Source organism: Chinchilla lanigera, unplaced genomic scaffold (assembly GCF_000276665.1).
Source record: "Chinchilla lanigera isolate Chin_1 unplaced genomic scaffold, ChiLan1.0 scaffold00012, whole genome shotgun sequence".
In the NCBI taxonomy this organism is placed as follows: domain Eukaryota; kingdom Metazoa; phylum Chordata; class Mammalia; order Rodentia; family Chinchillidae; genus Chinchilla; species Chinchilla lanigera.
The window spans coordinates 33,323,292-33,336,518 of record NW_004955413.1 but is presented as its reverse complement, the minus strand read 5'-3'; the positions used below and the strand labels follow the sequence as shown (position 1 = coordinate 33,336,518).

General features: G+C 59.6%; 1 protein-coding gene across 1 annotated transcript; it reads left to right on the top strand.

The window, feature by feature from the left end:
* Dennd6b (DENN/MADD domain containing 6B) lies at positions 1–12,438 on the top strand (the record flags this gene model as incomplete). The annotated part of the gene is given in 20 exon segments (XM_005379556.2): positions 1–126; positions 5,210–5,248; positions 5,318–5,360; positions 5,881–5,993; positions 6,387–6,467; positions 6,954–7,059; positions 7,158–7,237; positions 7,317–7,379; positions 7,495–7,550; positions 8,116–8,238; positions 8,315–8,410; positions 8,513–8,607; positions 8,753–8,818; positions 9,095–9,159; positions 9,239–9,328; positions 9,409–9,462; positions 9,626–9,735; positions 9,818–9,920; positions 10,004–10,078; positions 10,163–12,438. Coding segments are annotated over 20 exon segments (1,707 nt in total), but the record flags the coding sequence as incomplete, so codon positions are not given.
* Between the last annotated feature and the right edge of the window lie 789 nt (positions 12,439–13,227).

Sequence of the window (13,227 nt, the reverse complement as noted above, 5' to 3'; positions counted from 1 at the left end):
ACGGCGGGACCCAAGTCCTCCGGCCGCGCGGCGCCGGGTTCGGCGGCGCCCTGGGCGCGCTTCTCCGCCTGGCTGGAGTGCGTGTGCGTGGTCACCTTCGACCTGGAGCTGGGCCAGGCGCTGGAGGTGAGCGGGCGCGGGCGGGCCGCCGCTCCTCTCTCCGCCCCTCCCGTCCCCGCCCTCCCGGTGCCCCTCCCATCCCCGCCCGCCCCGGCTCTCTCGCCGTCGCCTTCGGGTCTGGCCTCGGGCCCTGGAGGCGCCCCTTTGCACACGCTGTTCCCGGGCCGACCTCTGACCCCTTCCACAACTCGGTGAGGAGCCTGGTGCCCTCCTGCCCTTCCTCCTCGTACCTCTCACCTCCTGGAAGGGAACCCCTTGTATGGGGCTGCGGGAGCGCCCCCCAGTCCGGTGGGAGATAGGACCCGATTCTGCACACGCAGAGCGATCCCCAGTCACGTTACCCTTGCCTCTGTCCCCACCCAGCCAAAGTCATGACCCCAGTTAGATGCTCCACCTTTGATGCCTCCCTCATAGCTCCACATCCCATGCTTAGGGCAAGGCTGACAGCTGATCATGCAACAAGGATCTCATCCATTTCTGCTGAAGTCACCGGTGTCACCTTCTCACCACCCCCTCTCCCCAGTTCAACCCTGTGCCTATGGTATTTATTTTTGTTTGTTTATTTTTTGTCTTTTTGAGACAGGGTCTCGCTATGCAGTTCAGGCCAGCCTTGAACTCACTTTGTAGCCCATGCTAGTCTTGAACTTGCAACGATCCTCCTGCCTCAGCCTCCCGAGTGCTGGGATTACAGGCGTGCGCCACCACGCCCGGCTGCCTATGGTATTTAAAATCCAATGGCGCCTCTTCACTCAGAGTCACATCCAGACCCTGCGAGTCCCTGCTTGGCCCTCATCTGCCATTCTTAACCTTGGGCTTCTGGTCACCAGCGACTGGGCCTTTGATGTGGTCTTCCTACTGCCCCGTGCACCCACCACAGGGGCAGTCTCCCTTTCTCCAAGTATAGATGGAAATGCTGCAGGCTCAAGCAGGCTTTCTTGCTTTCTTTTTTTTTTTTTTTTTTTTTTGAGACAGGGTCTCCATATGCAGTTCAGGCTGGCCTTTAGCTCACTTTGTAGCCTATGCTGGTCTCAAACTTGTGAAGATCTTCCTGCCTCAGGCCTGGCGTGGTGGCGCACGCCTGTAATCCCAGCACTTGGGAGGCTGAAGCAGAAGGATCATTGTGAGTTCGAGGCTCGCCTGGGCTACATAAGTGAGCTCAAGGCCAGCCTGAACTGCATAGTGAGACCCTGTCTCAAAAAGACCCCCCCCAAAAAAGATCTCCCTGCCTCAGCCTCCTGAGTGCTGGGATTACAGGCATGGGCCACCATGCCAGGCCAGGAGCCAAGTACTGTACACATTTGTAATTCCAGCACTAGGGAGGCTGAGGTAGGAGATCCCAAGTTGGAGGCCAGCCTGGGCTACGTAGCAAGACCTATATGAACACACACACACACACACACACACACACACAAGAGGCCTTTCCTTAAGGGATCTCATGTCTAATTTTCTAAAACTTAACTATCCAGAGATGATTCTAAGCATGCACCGATAGAGGCTGAGTGTGCGCGTCTAGGCTCCTGCAGCTTCAGTCTGGGGTGGGGGGAGACCCCAGGCTCCTGGTGATGAGTCTGTGCCAAACACTGAGTGGCAGTCTGTGGGGGTGGCTCTCAGTCATGTGACCCTGATCAGGGTTGCATATCACCTCTCCTCCCCTAGAACTAAGCAAGAGTGGGTTTCTGCAGACATTCACTCAGCCCAGGCTGGCTGAGGGTTGGGAAGCCCTGGCACTGGCCTCGTACAGGATACCAAAGGAAGATACAGGCTGATGAAAGGAGGCTGAGACAGGCTCAGCTAAGCCTTGAAGGATGAAAGGAGGCAACTAGACCAGGGGTGGGGGGGTTCTGTTTCAGTAACTTCTCAAAAAGCCAAAAGTAAGCCAAAGCAAGAGGCTGTTCATGGATTTGTTCATTCAATAAATCAAGTACTGAGCAGCTGTCACCAGCCGGGCTCTGGCCCTCCAGGAGTCTGTTAGAAACAGTAAACGGTTCTAGACCTGAAGTGTTCATAGCCCTCCAGCATCCACACGTGGGGTTCCATGCAGAGGCGTCCACCGGAGCCTTCATGCAAGGCTAGATAGGGCATGGACAGGGTCTGGGAGCACCTGGGACATCACATGAGCTGCAGAGAAGACCTGACTCTGCTGCGGCAGCCCTTGAAAACTCAGCTCAATGTCCTGGCTCAGATACTGGGAAGTCCTGTGGCCAGAATGGCTAAGGAGACCCCTCCAGATGGGCTCTTCCTGGGCGGCAGCTCCCACGCTGTGAAGTCTTGGTCTTCAAATTATTGAGGACTCCAGAGAGCCTTTTGTTTGTGTGGGTTATATCTGTCCATATTTATTATGCTAAAATTAAAACAGAACACTTAATTGGCTCATTTAAGAAAAAATACACCTTATATGTTAGTGTAGTATGTATGAGAAACAACCACATTTTCCAAAACGAAAACTAGTAAAAACGAGGAATAGTGTGATTGGGGGGGTACAGGGTCTCTGTATAGTCTATTTTGTCCTTGAACTGTCAGTGATCCTCCTGCCTCAGCCTCCAGAGTATTGGGAATATAGGCATGTGCCACTCCACTTTGTTTTTCTTTTTTTTTTCCAGTACCGGGAATTGAACTTACAACCTTGTGCTTGCCAGGCAGGCACTGTGCCGCTGAGCTAAATTCCCAGCCCTTTTCTTTGTCTTTTTGAGACGGGGTCTCGCTATGCAATTCAGGCTGGCCTTGAGCTCACTTTGTAGCCCAGGCTGGTCTTGAACTTGCAACGATCCTCCTGCCTCAGCCTCCCAAGTGCTGGGATTACAGGTGTGCACCACCACGCCTGGCATGTGCCACCCCACTCTGACAAGCCTGCCTAAGGCCTGACCAGATAGAAGCCCGCTAGATTCTCACATCAGTAGTCTGCCTGGGTTACATGCATCGGGGAGCTGTGTGTGCAGTGAGATGAGCACAAAGCCAGCACAGACTCAGGAGAACAGCCTGACCTTGTAGACCCAGAGGGCTGCTAGTCCACACTCTGAGAATTACTGTCCAGAGGTCTAAGCAAAGCCTGTCACCTCTGGCTTACTCAGGACAACTGAGTGGCCAGGAGTGGTGAAAAGGACAAGCTTCTGTGGGAACCCTGGGCAGGGCAGGGCCTGGCCGATGGATGGGCAGGGGCCTCCTTGCTCAAAGGTTTGCTCCATTTATCCCCTCACTTGGGCATGGCCCACCTGACCTAGGCCAGCACTCCTCAACTCTAGGCTTACCTGGAACACTAGGGCCATTGGCGATGAGGATGCTGCAGCCGTGAACACAGATTTCCCTGAGCAGGTGTTCTCATGAGGCCCCAGGACTCAGATGGAAAGTTTAGGCGAGCGGTCTCCCTAAGGCTGCAAGGCTCCTTTGACTTCCAGAAAACGGCCCCTTGTGGCCCTGCCCCAGCCACCAGCACCCACCTTTCCTCCACCCTCCTCACAGTGCAGACACTGGTTCAGCCCTTGTGTCTTGTGTCTCCTGCCTGTCACTGGGCTATCGTCAGGCATCCCTGTTGGTCTGGCCCCACCACCAAGTGCCCCTTAGCTTCCTACCTATTCCTGGCTCCCTCCTTCCTTGTGACACATTGGTGCCAGTGTAGCTGGCACCTCCTTGACTGTGCTTCATTCCAAAGTTGAGGTCTCAGTACCACCTGCCACAGAGAGGCTGATGGACTGGATGGATGGGTGGATGGGTGTGATTTACTAGGGGATGGGTGCTGTTTGCTAGGGGACTGGCTTATGGGACTGGAAGCTGAGGGGTCCCATAGTAGGCCATGTGCAAGCTAGAGACCCTGGAACGCTGGCTGCATGGCTCAGGCCAAGTCTGGAGGCCTTGGAACCAGGGAAGCCAAAGGCCTGGGACTGAGAAGCTGGGGTGGAGGGGCCAGTGCTGCTGCATGTCCTGGGGTCCAGAGACCAGAGCCTGGCATTCTGATGTCTAAGGAGGAAGTGTCCCAGCTCCAGGGGTGGAAGGAGGAAATTGTCTTTCCTCTTATTTCTGTTCTGTCTGGGCTCTGTGGAGGGCACGTCTTCTCCACTCAGCCCACCAACCCAGATACCAATCTCTGGAAACACCCAGCAGTGGAGCTTTCCTGGTTTCCTAGATATTCCATAATCCAGTCAAATTTACTCCTAAAATTAACCATCACACCTACCTATTCTGGTCCATCTCGCAGAAGAATTTTCACACCTTCCACAGATGCTGTATTTGGGAAGGGTCTGTTCCCTGCCAGGTGTTGCAGGCAGAAGTAAGCAGGACAGAATCCCTGCCTTTAAGAGTCTAAAATAGGACAGAGCAGCAAGCCCAGGCCAAACAGGTACGAGCAGCAGTGCTGCTCCCTATGTGGGCAGTGTCCGCCCTGGGGACAGCAGCTCTCCTGTTTTGAGGGCTCAGCCTGCTCCTCAGCATAGGTGCTGGGCAGACAGGAGAAGACCCTGTTGAGAGTCAGCCCAGGAGACACCTCGGGCCCACTGTGGAGGGGCCTGTTTAGTACCCTGCAGGGCTTTCCTGGCTGTGCCTGCCCTGGCCACGTCCTCCTGCAGAGCTTGCTGATTTCTAGTTATCCTCGAGACTGTTGGCCAGAGCCTGCTCTTCAGTGTCTGGATGTTGCCTGAGTGCCATAGGGAGGCTTGTCCAGCTGCCCAAGTAGGTGGGGCACAGGCCTCAGAAAGAGGATCAAGGGGGAGCTAGTGGAAGCTGCCGTCATGGGGCAGGGTCACTGCCAGCTGACATCTGAGCAGACACGTGAGGAGATGGCTAAGCCTGAGACCCTTTGGCCAGGGGCAGAAGTGAGGGAGTGAGGGTGAGCCAGGTGGGTGTCCCCAGGCCCCTTGTGGCCTAGAGAGGCGGCTTGTGGGGGGCCTTGTGCAGGAAGAAGAGTGGATGAGAAGAGGGGCCCTGGGTCTGGAGGTCGGAGAGGAAAAGGGCACCTGTGAGGAGCCAGGAGGGCCTGAGCCAGGAGAGATGGTGCATGGGGAGAGAGAGGGGCGCTGGGGAGAGAGGCCGGGCGGAGGCTGTGCCTGTGGCAGGTGCCATAGCCCAGGGGTGTCACCAAGTGCTCTGTCCTCCCCTGCAGCTGGTGTACCCGAGTGACTTCCGGCTGACAGACAAGGAGGTAGGTCCTGCTGTTCTCGGGAGCGGGCGTCCCCGGAGTGAGTGGCCCTTACCGGGTTCTGTGTTTCAGAAAAGCAGCATCTGCTACCTGGCGTTTCCTGACTCCCACTCAGGTAGGCGGCCCCACCCTTCCCGGGGCCCAGGCCAGAGGCATCAAGGGTGCCTCAGGGCTGAGTCCCATCTACCCTTCCCCTTCTCTGGAGGCACTGAGCCCCATGCTGCACCGGAGTCACATGGACAGATGGCCCAAGCAAAGGTCCCCGCAGAGTCTGGTCTCTTGTGCTCTCCCCATTGGCTACCTGGAGCTGGGTCCACTGCTGTACTTCTACTCCTGGTGGCCACTATCCAGTGCTGGTCTCCTGTCCCAGGCAGGCTGGCCCTGTGTCCCCTGGGGACATGGAAGGTGCTTCTCTTGTGTGCTGAGTTTATTTACAAGACCTTAGTTGGGGGATGTGCAAAGTCCGGGTAGAAAGCCTTTGGGAAATGCAGTCCCTCAGGCGGGGGTCTTCTCTGGGACATTTGTGCCAGGAGGGGTCAGTCCTGCAGGGCCCTTGCCCCCTGTGTCCAGCCCACCCCACAGTGGCAGTGGAGACTCCTAGCCCTGACCTGCAGGGTGCTGCTGCTCCTCCTCAGGCTGCCTCGGGGACACTCAGTTCAGTTTCCGCATGCGTCAGTGTGGAGGGCACAGGAGCCCCTGGCATGCGGATGACCAGCCCTACAACAGCAAGGCCCCCATGGCGCTGCAGGTGAGTGGTACGCGCTTCCTTCTCCTCCCAGGGTTCCTGGGCAGTGTGAGCCACCCCTCTAGAGCTGCCGAGCCCTGTGTGGCAGGACAGGTCCCAGCCAGGCTCGTTTGTGGGGTCACCAACTACTGCAAGCCTTGCCAGTCCTGCAGCCTGAGCACCAGGCTGCATTTCCCTCTGCGGACTCACCGAGGTCCCCGAAGTCCTCCTTCACATCAGGTTTTGTGAGCCAAGGCTCCCTGTGTCAGTGTCCCTTGCTGTGCTAGAGGTACTGTTCCTGGAGCGGTATTGCCCACCTTCTGACCCCAGGAGCCCAGGTCTAACCATTTCTTGTCACTATGGGCTGGACCTTGCCAGATGGCTTGAGTGGGCATGGCTAACACACATTCCTTCCAGAAGGAGCCAGCACACTACCTTGGCTACGTGTACTTCCGGCAAGTGAAGGACAGCTCCGTGAAGAGGGGCTACTTCCAGAAGGTGAGCCCTGCCACCTTGGCAGGCACAGGGGAGCCCTGGGGTGGCCAGGAGTCTGGGCTGCAGGAGTGCCCACCCTTCTACAGTGTAACCAAGGCAGCAAGGCCAGGGAGGAGTGCCATGTGCCTGGCTCCCCTCGCATCCCCTAGCCTCTGGTACTACCCACAACCCCCTCACTGCTTGCTGGCCCTGTCACAGCTTCAGATTAGGACAGCTCCAGTCCTGAAGCCAAGCACAGCCCCTAGGGTGATGGGCCCAGAACCTCACTGCCTCGCATTCCCTCTGAGGGTAGGGACCCTTCCACATGTTGTCATCTCCTGGTGGTCTTGGGGCCTGAGTGTGCCCTTCTGGGCAGCTGTCCTATGGGCTTGGCAGGATGTGCCCTGGACCAGCCCTGGCTACCCCGGTGTCAGGATCCCCACAGGCCCCTGCATAGCTGGGGTGACGCCTGGAGCTGGCTGCCCTCTGACAGCCCATGCATCACCACAGTCACTGGTGCTGCTGTCCCGCCTCCCCTTTATCCGGCTGTTCCAGTCGCTGCTGAGCCTCATGGCCCCAGAGTATTTTGACAAGCTGGCACCCTGTCTGGAAGCTGGTGAGTGCATGTCAGCTGTGGTGGATATGGGCCCCGCAGGCCTCAGCGGACAGCTTCTCCTTGGGAGGGCTCCTGACTTGGGCCTCCTGTGTCCACAGTTTGTAATGAGATTGACCAGTGGCCAGCCCCCACGCCTGGGCAGACGCTGAACCTACCTGTCATGGGTGTTGTCATCCAGGTGAGGGTCACCACCAAGTGAGCACGCAGGGGTGTGGAGACACCCTGCTTTCTCTGGCAGCCGCTCCCTCCCTCCACAGGTGTGCATCCCATCCAGGGTGGACAAGCCAGAATCCAGTCCTCCAAGGCAGTGTGACCAAGAGGTAGGGATGGAGAAGAGGACTGCGTTCTACCCCGCTTTCCTGTGGGGTGACAGCTCCGGCATACCCTCGTGTCAGCTTCTACCTGTGTCCCTGACTGCCTGCCCTCCACCTTCAGAACCTGCTGCCAGCCCCTGTGGTCCTTGCCAGTGTCCATGAACTGGACCTCTTCAGGTGAGGCCTGGGGTGCAGCTTGCTGCAGGGAGTGGGCTGCCCCAGGAGGGCCTGGTGGTCACGAGTGACACTCTGGATGTCCTGCCAAGGGAATGTGCAGAAGAGGAAACCTGGGCCCAAGTGTGGGCACTGTAGGCAGGGAGGTTCCAGAAGCAGTGCCTGTAGAGGCTGTCAGGGACATCTGCCACCTCAGGTTACCCTCTGCCTCTCTGAATCAAGGGGGCCTGGGCTTTGAGACCAGCCTGCCCCTGCTGGGCCCAGAGGAGTAGTAGGGCTGCAGGCTTGAGGGACAGCAGGGGCTGGGACTGTTCAGGAGTACCGCAGGACTGCTGGCCCCTTATAGGCCAGATTCAGGCTGTGTCAAGCCCTTGTCCTGTACTCCCAAAGCAAATGGATCCTGGAGTGGTCTGGTGACCTCAGGCATTATCTGAGGTCCTCATCCACCTTTCCCACCCTGTGTTGGCCTGAGCAGGGCCCTGTGTTCACCCAAGGCTGGGGCCTGCCAGACTTGTGTCTAACCCCTGGGGATCCCAGGCCCCGCCTGATCCCGGCTGCCCAATGACAGGTGTTTCCGGCCTGTGCTGACCCATGTGCAGACACTGTGGGAACTTGTGCTCCTTGGGGAGCCCCTGGTGGTCCTGGCACCCTCACCCGATGTGTCCTCAGAGATGGTGCTGGCCCTGACCAGGTACGTGCCTCCATCGCTGGCTACCCTGGCACAGCCAGCACCCTGTCTCACCTATTCCCTGATGCCCCACCCACAGCTGCCTGCAGCCTCTTAAGTTCTGCTGTGATTTCCGCCCGTACTTCACCATCCATGATAGTGAATTTAAGGAGCTTACCACGCGCACCCAGGCCCCGTAAGTGCATCCATCCTGCCCGTTCCCCAGCCTAGGCCCCTCCTCCAGCTTTTCTCTGCCTCTTCTCTCTCTTTCTCGCTCTCTTTCTCTCTTTCTCTCTAGACCCAACGTGGTCCTGGGAGTCACAAACCCTTTCTTTATCAAAACACTCCAGCACTGGCCCCATATCCTCCGAATTGGGGAGCCCAAGATGTCAGGTGAGGAATGCTGAGGAGGACTGGGTGGTGGGCCCAGAAGCCTCGCCTAGCCAGCCTAGGACTTGGTGGGGCATCTGAGCCCAAGACCTCCAAGCTTGCAGGTATGGCCTCAGCAGTGGGCCCTGATCCTGACTATGTCTTTCAGGGGACCTTCCTAAGCAGATCAAATTGAAGAAGCCCTCGAGGTTGAAGACCCTTGATACCAAGCCAGGTCTGAGCCCCTTCTGCTGTAGAGGGGCCCGTTTTACACTTAGCAGGTCCAGTGGGGCAGCCAGGCCTCCTTAGACCCCCTCTGTCCTCTGAGAGGTGTCCGGGGGTGGGTGGGGACATCTGCCCTCGAGAACCCTGGGGTGGGGCGGGCTGAGATGTGCAGGTGCTGCCTAACAAGACCAGATGCCCTGCCAGATACCCTTGGGGCTGCGGCAGGGTGGGAGGGAGGGAGGCCCTGGAGGACAGGAGGATGGCTGCTGCCCTGCCCTCCTGCCAGGCCTCTACACCTCCTACACAGCCCACCTCCACCGGGACAAGGCGCTACTCAAAAGGCTACTCAAGGTACAGGCTGGGGGTGGAGGTGGGGTGAGGGCACCGGGTCTGGCTCCTCTGGGCTCAGCTGCTGGCCTCCCTCTGGCAGGGTGTGCAGAAGCAGCGGCCGTGGGATGTGCAGAGTGCTCTGCTGAGACGGCACCTCTTGGAGCTCACACAGAGCTTCATCATCCCCCTGGTGAGGCGGGGCAGAAGGGCAGGAGGGAACACTGGCAGGGACTGAGGCCTCAGGCTCACTCCCTCCCCCTGTACCCCCAGGAGCACTACATGGCCAGCCTCATGCCACTGCAGAAGAGCATCACGCCCTGGAAGGTGGGGGTCCAGGCGTCCCCATCCCTCCCAGGGCAGAGAACGGGGGCCCCCTGGAACGGGTGGACCTGAGTGGGGGGGGGTCTCAGATGCATCCATGAAGGAGTCTTGGGTGTGGGGCTGTGGGCTGCGTCCCCCAGCACCTGCTCACTGGCCCCTGTCTCAGACCCCTCCCCAGATCCGCCCCTTCCGCCAGGAGGACTTCCTGCGCAGCCTGGAGCATGCAGGGCCCCAGCTCACCTGCATCCTCAAGGGCGACTGGCTGGGCCTCTACAGGTGGGCACCTGGCACAGGCTGCCCATGGCCACTCTTGGCACACCGGGCCATCCCCTCAGCTGCTGCCACTTGTCACCCATAGGCGGTTTTTCAAGTCACCCCACTTCGATGGCTGGTACCGGCAGCGGCACAAAGAGATGGCCCAGAAGCTGGAGGCCCTTCACCTGGAGGCGATCTGTGAGGCGGTGAGAGAAGCTGGGCCCTGGGGCTTGGGGGCTAGGGACAGAGTAGGAGCTTCTGTGACCAAGGACCTGCACTGTCCCTGCAGAACATTGAGACCTGGATGAAGGATAAGTCAGAGGTGGAGGTGGTGGACCTGGTCCTGAAACTCCGGGAAAAGCTGGTGAGCAGCCTCCCTGGCCTGCCCAGCCCAGCCACTACTGCCTGGCAGGAGGTGTCCTGCTTCTGACTGCCAGTGCCCTTGCAGGTGCGGGCACAGGGCCACCAGCTCCCTGTGAAGGAGGTGACACTGCAGCGAGCACAGCTGTACATCGAGATGGTCATCGGCTCCCTGCCCAAGGACCTGCAGGCTGTCCTGTGCCCTCCCTAGGACGGGCCAAGGTGTGCGGTCCCCGGGCCTGGCCTGCCAAGCCTCCCCCTGTGGGGCCCTCAGCCTAGTGCCCACTCCCGGCTTGGCGCCCTGCCTGGCTGTGGCCCCCTCCTTGTGTTGCCTTTGTCCCAGTAGTAAATATGACATTTGGAACCACAGTCTGGTCCCTGACTGTGGGGGATTATGTGCTAGCAGAGCTCCCCCTCCAGCCCCACCTGCCTCCATGGCTGCAGAGGGCAAGTAGGGGGTTGGAGGGGCGAGAGTCCTGGCTGATTTGGGCACATCTACCGCCCACCCTCCGATTGCCCATCTGCCCGCACCCCACGTGGTGCTTGATGTGTCCTTCAGCCCAGCAGGCTGCTAGGACGGAGGGAGGCAGCTGGCAGGGCCCCTTGCCACCTGCCCATCTTGCCCTGTGGAGACAGGAGGGGCACCTTGCCCACTTCAACCATTGTAGAAGGAGAGGCCACTCTGCTGTACACCCCTGCCTGCCTGGGCTGTTGAGGGGAGAGCAGGAGTGGTGTGGAGGCCCTGCTGGGACAGCAGATTCAGCCTGGCCCTCGGGATCCACAGCATGGTCCTGGCATCTCTCCTGGAACCCCACGCACCCTACTCCTACCTACAGGGCCTGAGGGCTCTATAATTGGCCTGACTCTGCTGCCCAGCTCCTGTAACCCTGGTGCAACTGACCCCCTTGGCAGGCACCTGAGCTGCCACCTCTGGGTCCTATAGTCAGGACTGGGCCCAGCGGGGTAGTGCTGTCACCTCAGGTAGTACAGTGGCCAAGGACGGTGACCCCGGCAGGGCTGTAGAAGGTGTGCACTCAGGGGTGGACCAGAGCTGCTGCTGAAGCCCAGATGAGCATCACTAGCTGGAGTTGCTGAGTGGGTCTCCTGACCTTGCAGACCCTTGGGCTCCTTGTCTAGGTGCCTGGGAGGCTACTGCTGGGCTGTGTGCAGCTGGCTCTGTGCCCTGTGGTGCCTGAAGGGGGCGCTGGTGGAGGAATTTTGGCTAACTGTACATTAGTTAGGCAAGGGTAGACTGGGTCCCACACAGCAGGTGCCGACGGCTGTTCACTCTGTCAGCTCCTTCTCAAAACTTGGTGTATGTCGATGTATCCACCCTGACCACGGTCCAGGACAGCCTGGCACAGATGCGGAACACATGGTGCCAAAGAGGGGAGGTGGACAAGTCAGTCCAGTGCAGCCCCCTGGACATGGCTGCCATTACACAGGAAGGTAGAGGGGGTCGTGGAGACCCAGAGTGAGAAAGGTGGCACAGCACACGGCAGCATCAGGCACAGAGGTGCCAGCCTCCCCACCGAGGGCCTGGTTTCCATGTGGCAGTGGTGTGGCAGTGTTGGCAGCTTCCTGGGTAACAGGATGGTTGCAGGGCACAGGAGAGGCCCTGGCAGGGCCCCCATCAGAACAATGGCTTGGTATGCGCAGCCTGAGGTGGCAGTGCTGGATCTGACCCCCTGGCCCCAATTTGAGGGTCAGGATTGTGACCCCCACCTTGCGGGATACGCCCCCAATGTCCCTGCACCACGTGCTTCCCATGCCTGAGGGCGGCCTTGCTTGGCCGGAAACCTCAGCCACCATCACCCCAGGAGCATCCAACCAGATCTCCTGGGCCTCTAGATTCTGGTGGTCAGTGCTCCTTGAGACCACTGTGAAGGGCTTGTCAGGAGGACACCTGGGGATCACCCAAGACATAGTCCATGCTGAGGCACATAGGACTAGCAGGAGCAGGAGTGCTGTGCTCCTGGTCACTGGGTAGAGTTGAGCCGGGGCCCCCTCCTGGACCTCTGGATCAGGTCAGAAGGAAGGTAGCCCGGCCTGTTTCAGAGAGAGTCTTGGTGCTGCCCCCTCCTCCCCTGGGGCCAAGGGCACAAGGTGGGGATATGAAGAGCAAGATAACTCCAGAGAGGCAAGACACCCACAGAGGCTCCCTTGGGTCCTGGGTGACAGAAACGAGTTGGTCCACACCAGTGAGGGGCTGTTGTGGTTAATGAGGCCCCCAGGGTTAGGCAGAGGCTGGGTCAGGCTGTGAGCCGGGAGGGACAGCGCTTCACCAGTCTATTTCAGGGTGCCCTCAGAGTGAGATCGCGGCTTCCCACGTGTTTGGTATTAAAATATCCTTTTGTGACAAAATGCTTGTTTTTTTAACTTTTCTGATAAAAAGCTTGCAGCCTTATCAGACTGGTAACTTGGGGTCCTCCGTGGTGGGGACTGGCAGAGGTGTGGCCTGGGCTGCGGTGATGCTGGGAAGGAGGGGCTGGAACAGGCCTGGCTGCTGGGGTGGAAGGCAGGCCGCTGCCTCGTGTGCTGGTCTGGCTGCAGGGGCCTTCGAAGTCTGCCGGAGGCTTGAACACCGGCAGCCCCCAGGGTGGAAGCAGAGCAGGAAACGCGGGCCTGGAAGAAGGGCCCGGCAGGCAGAGGCTCGGGTGGAGGGCTCCCACCCTGTCCTGCTATGTCCTTCCAGGAGGGTCGCAGAGAGGTGCCCAGAGCCTTCTCCAGTCCGGCGCCCGGGTGCGGGGCCCCAGGAGGCCAGAAGTGGAGCCTCCGGCGAGGTGCTGTCCCACTGGACTCTAGGCACCGAGGGCTGGGGGTCCCAAGGGTCCAGGGTAAAGCCACAAGCGGGCAAGGACGCATACTAGCCGAGGGCACTACCAGGCGCCCCCTTCCCTGCGAGCTCCCGGTAGAGAGGCGAGGCCGGCACCCCTCGAAGAGACTAGTGCTGGGGGGCTCCCGTTCGGGTGTGGTGCCCAGGCCCGCGGGGCTGGAGACAGCCGTGGGGCCCAGAGAGCGCCGCCAGGCGCAAACTCCAGGGGTCGCAGCGCGCGCCAGTGGCCGCAGGGCACCGGGACGAGGGGGTCGCGGATGGCCTTGCAGAGCCGACCCCACCCTCCCCAGCACCCCCTCTCCCCTCCCCCACCGCCC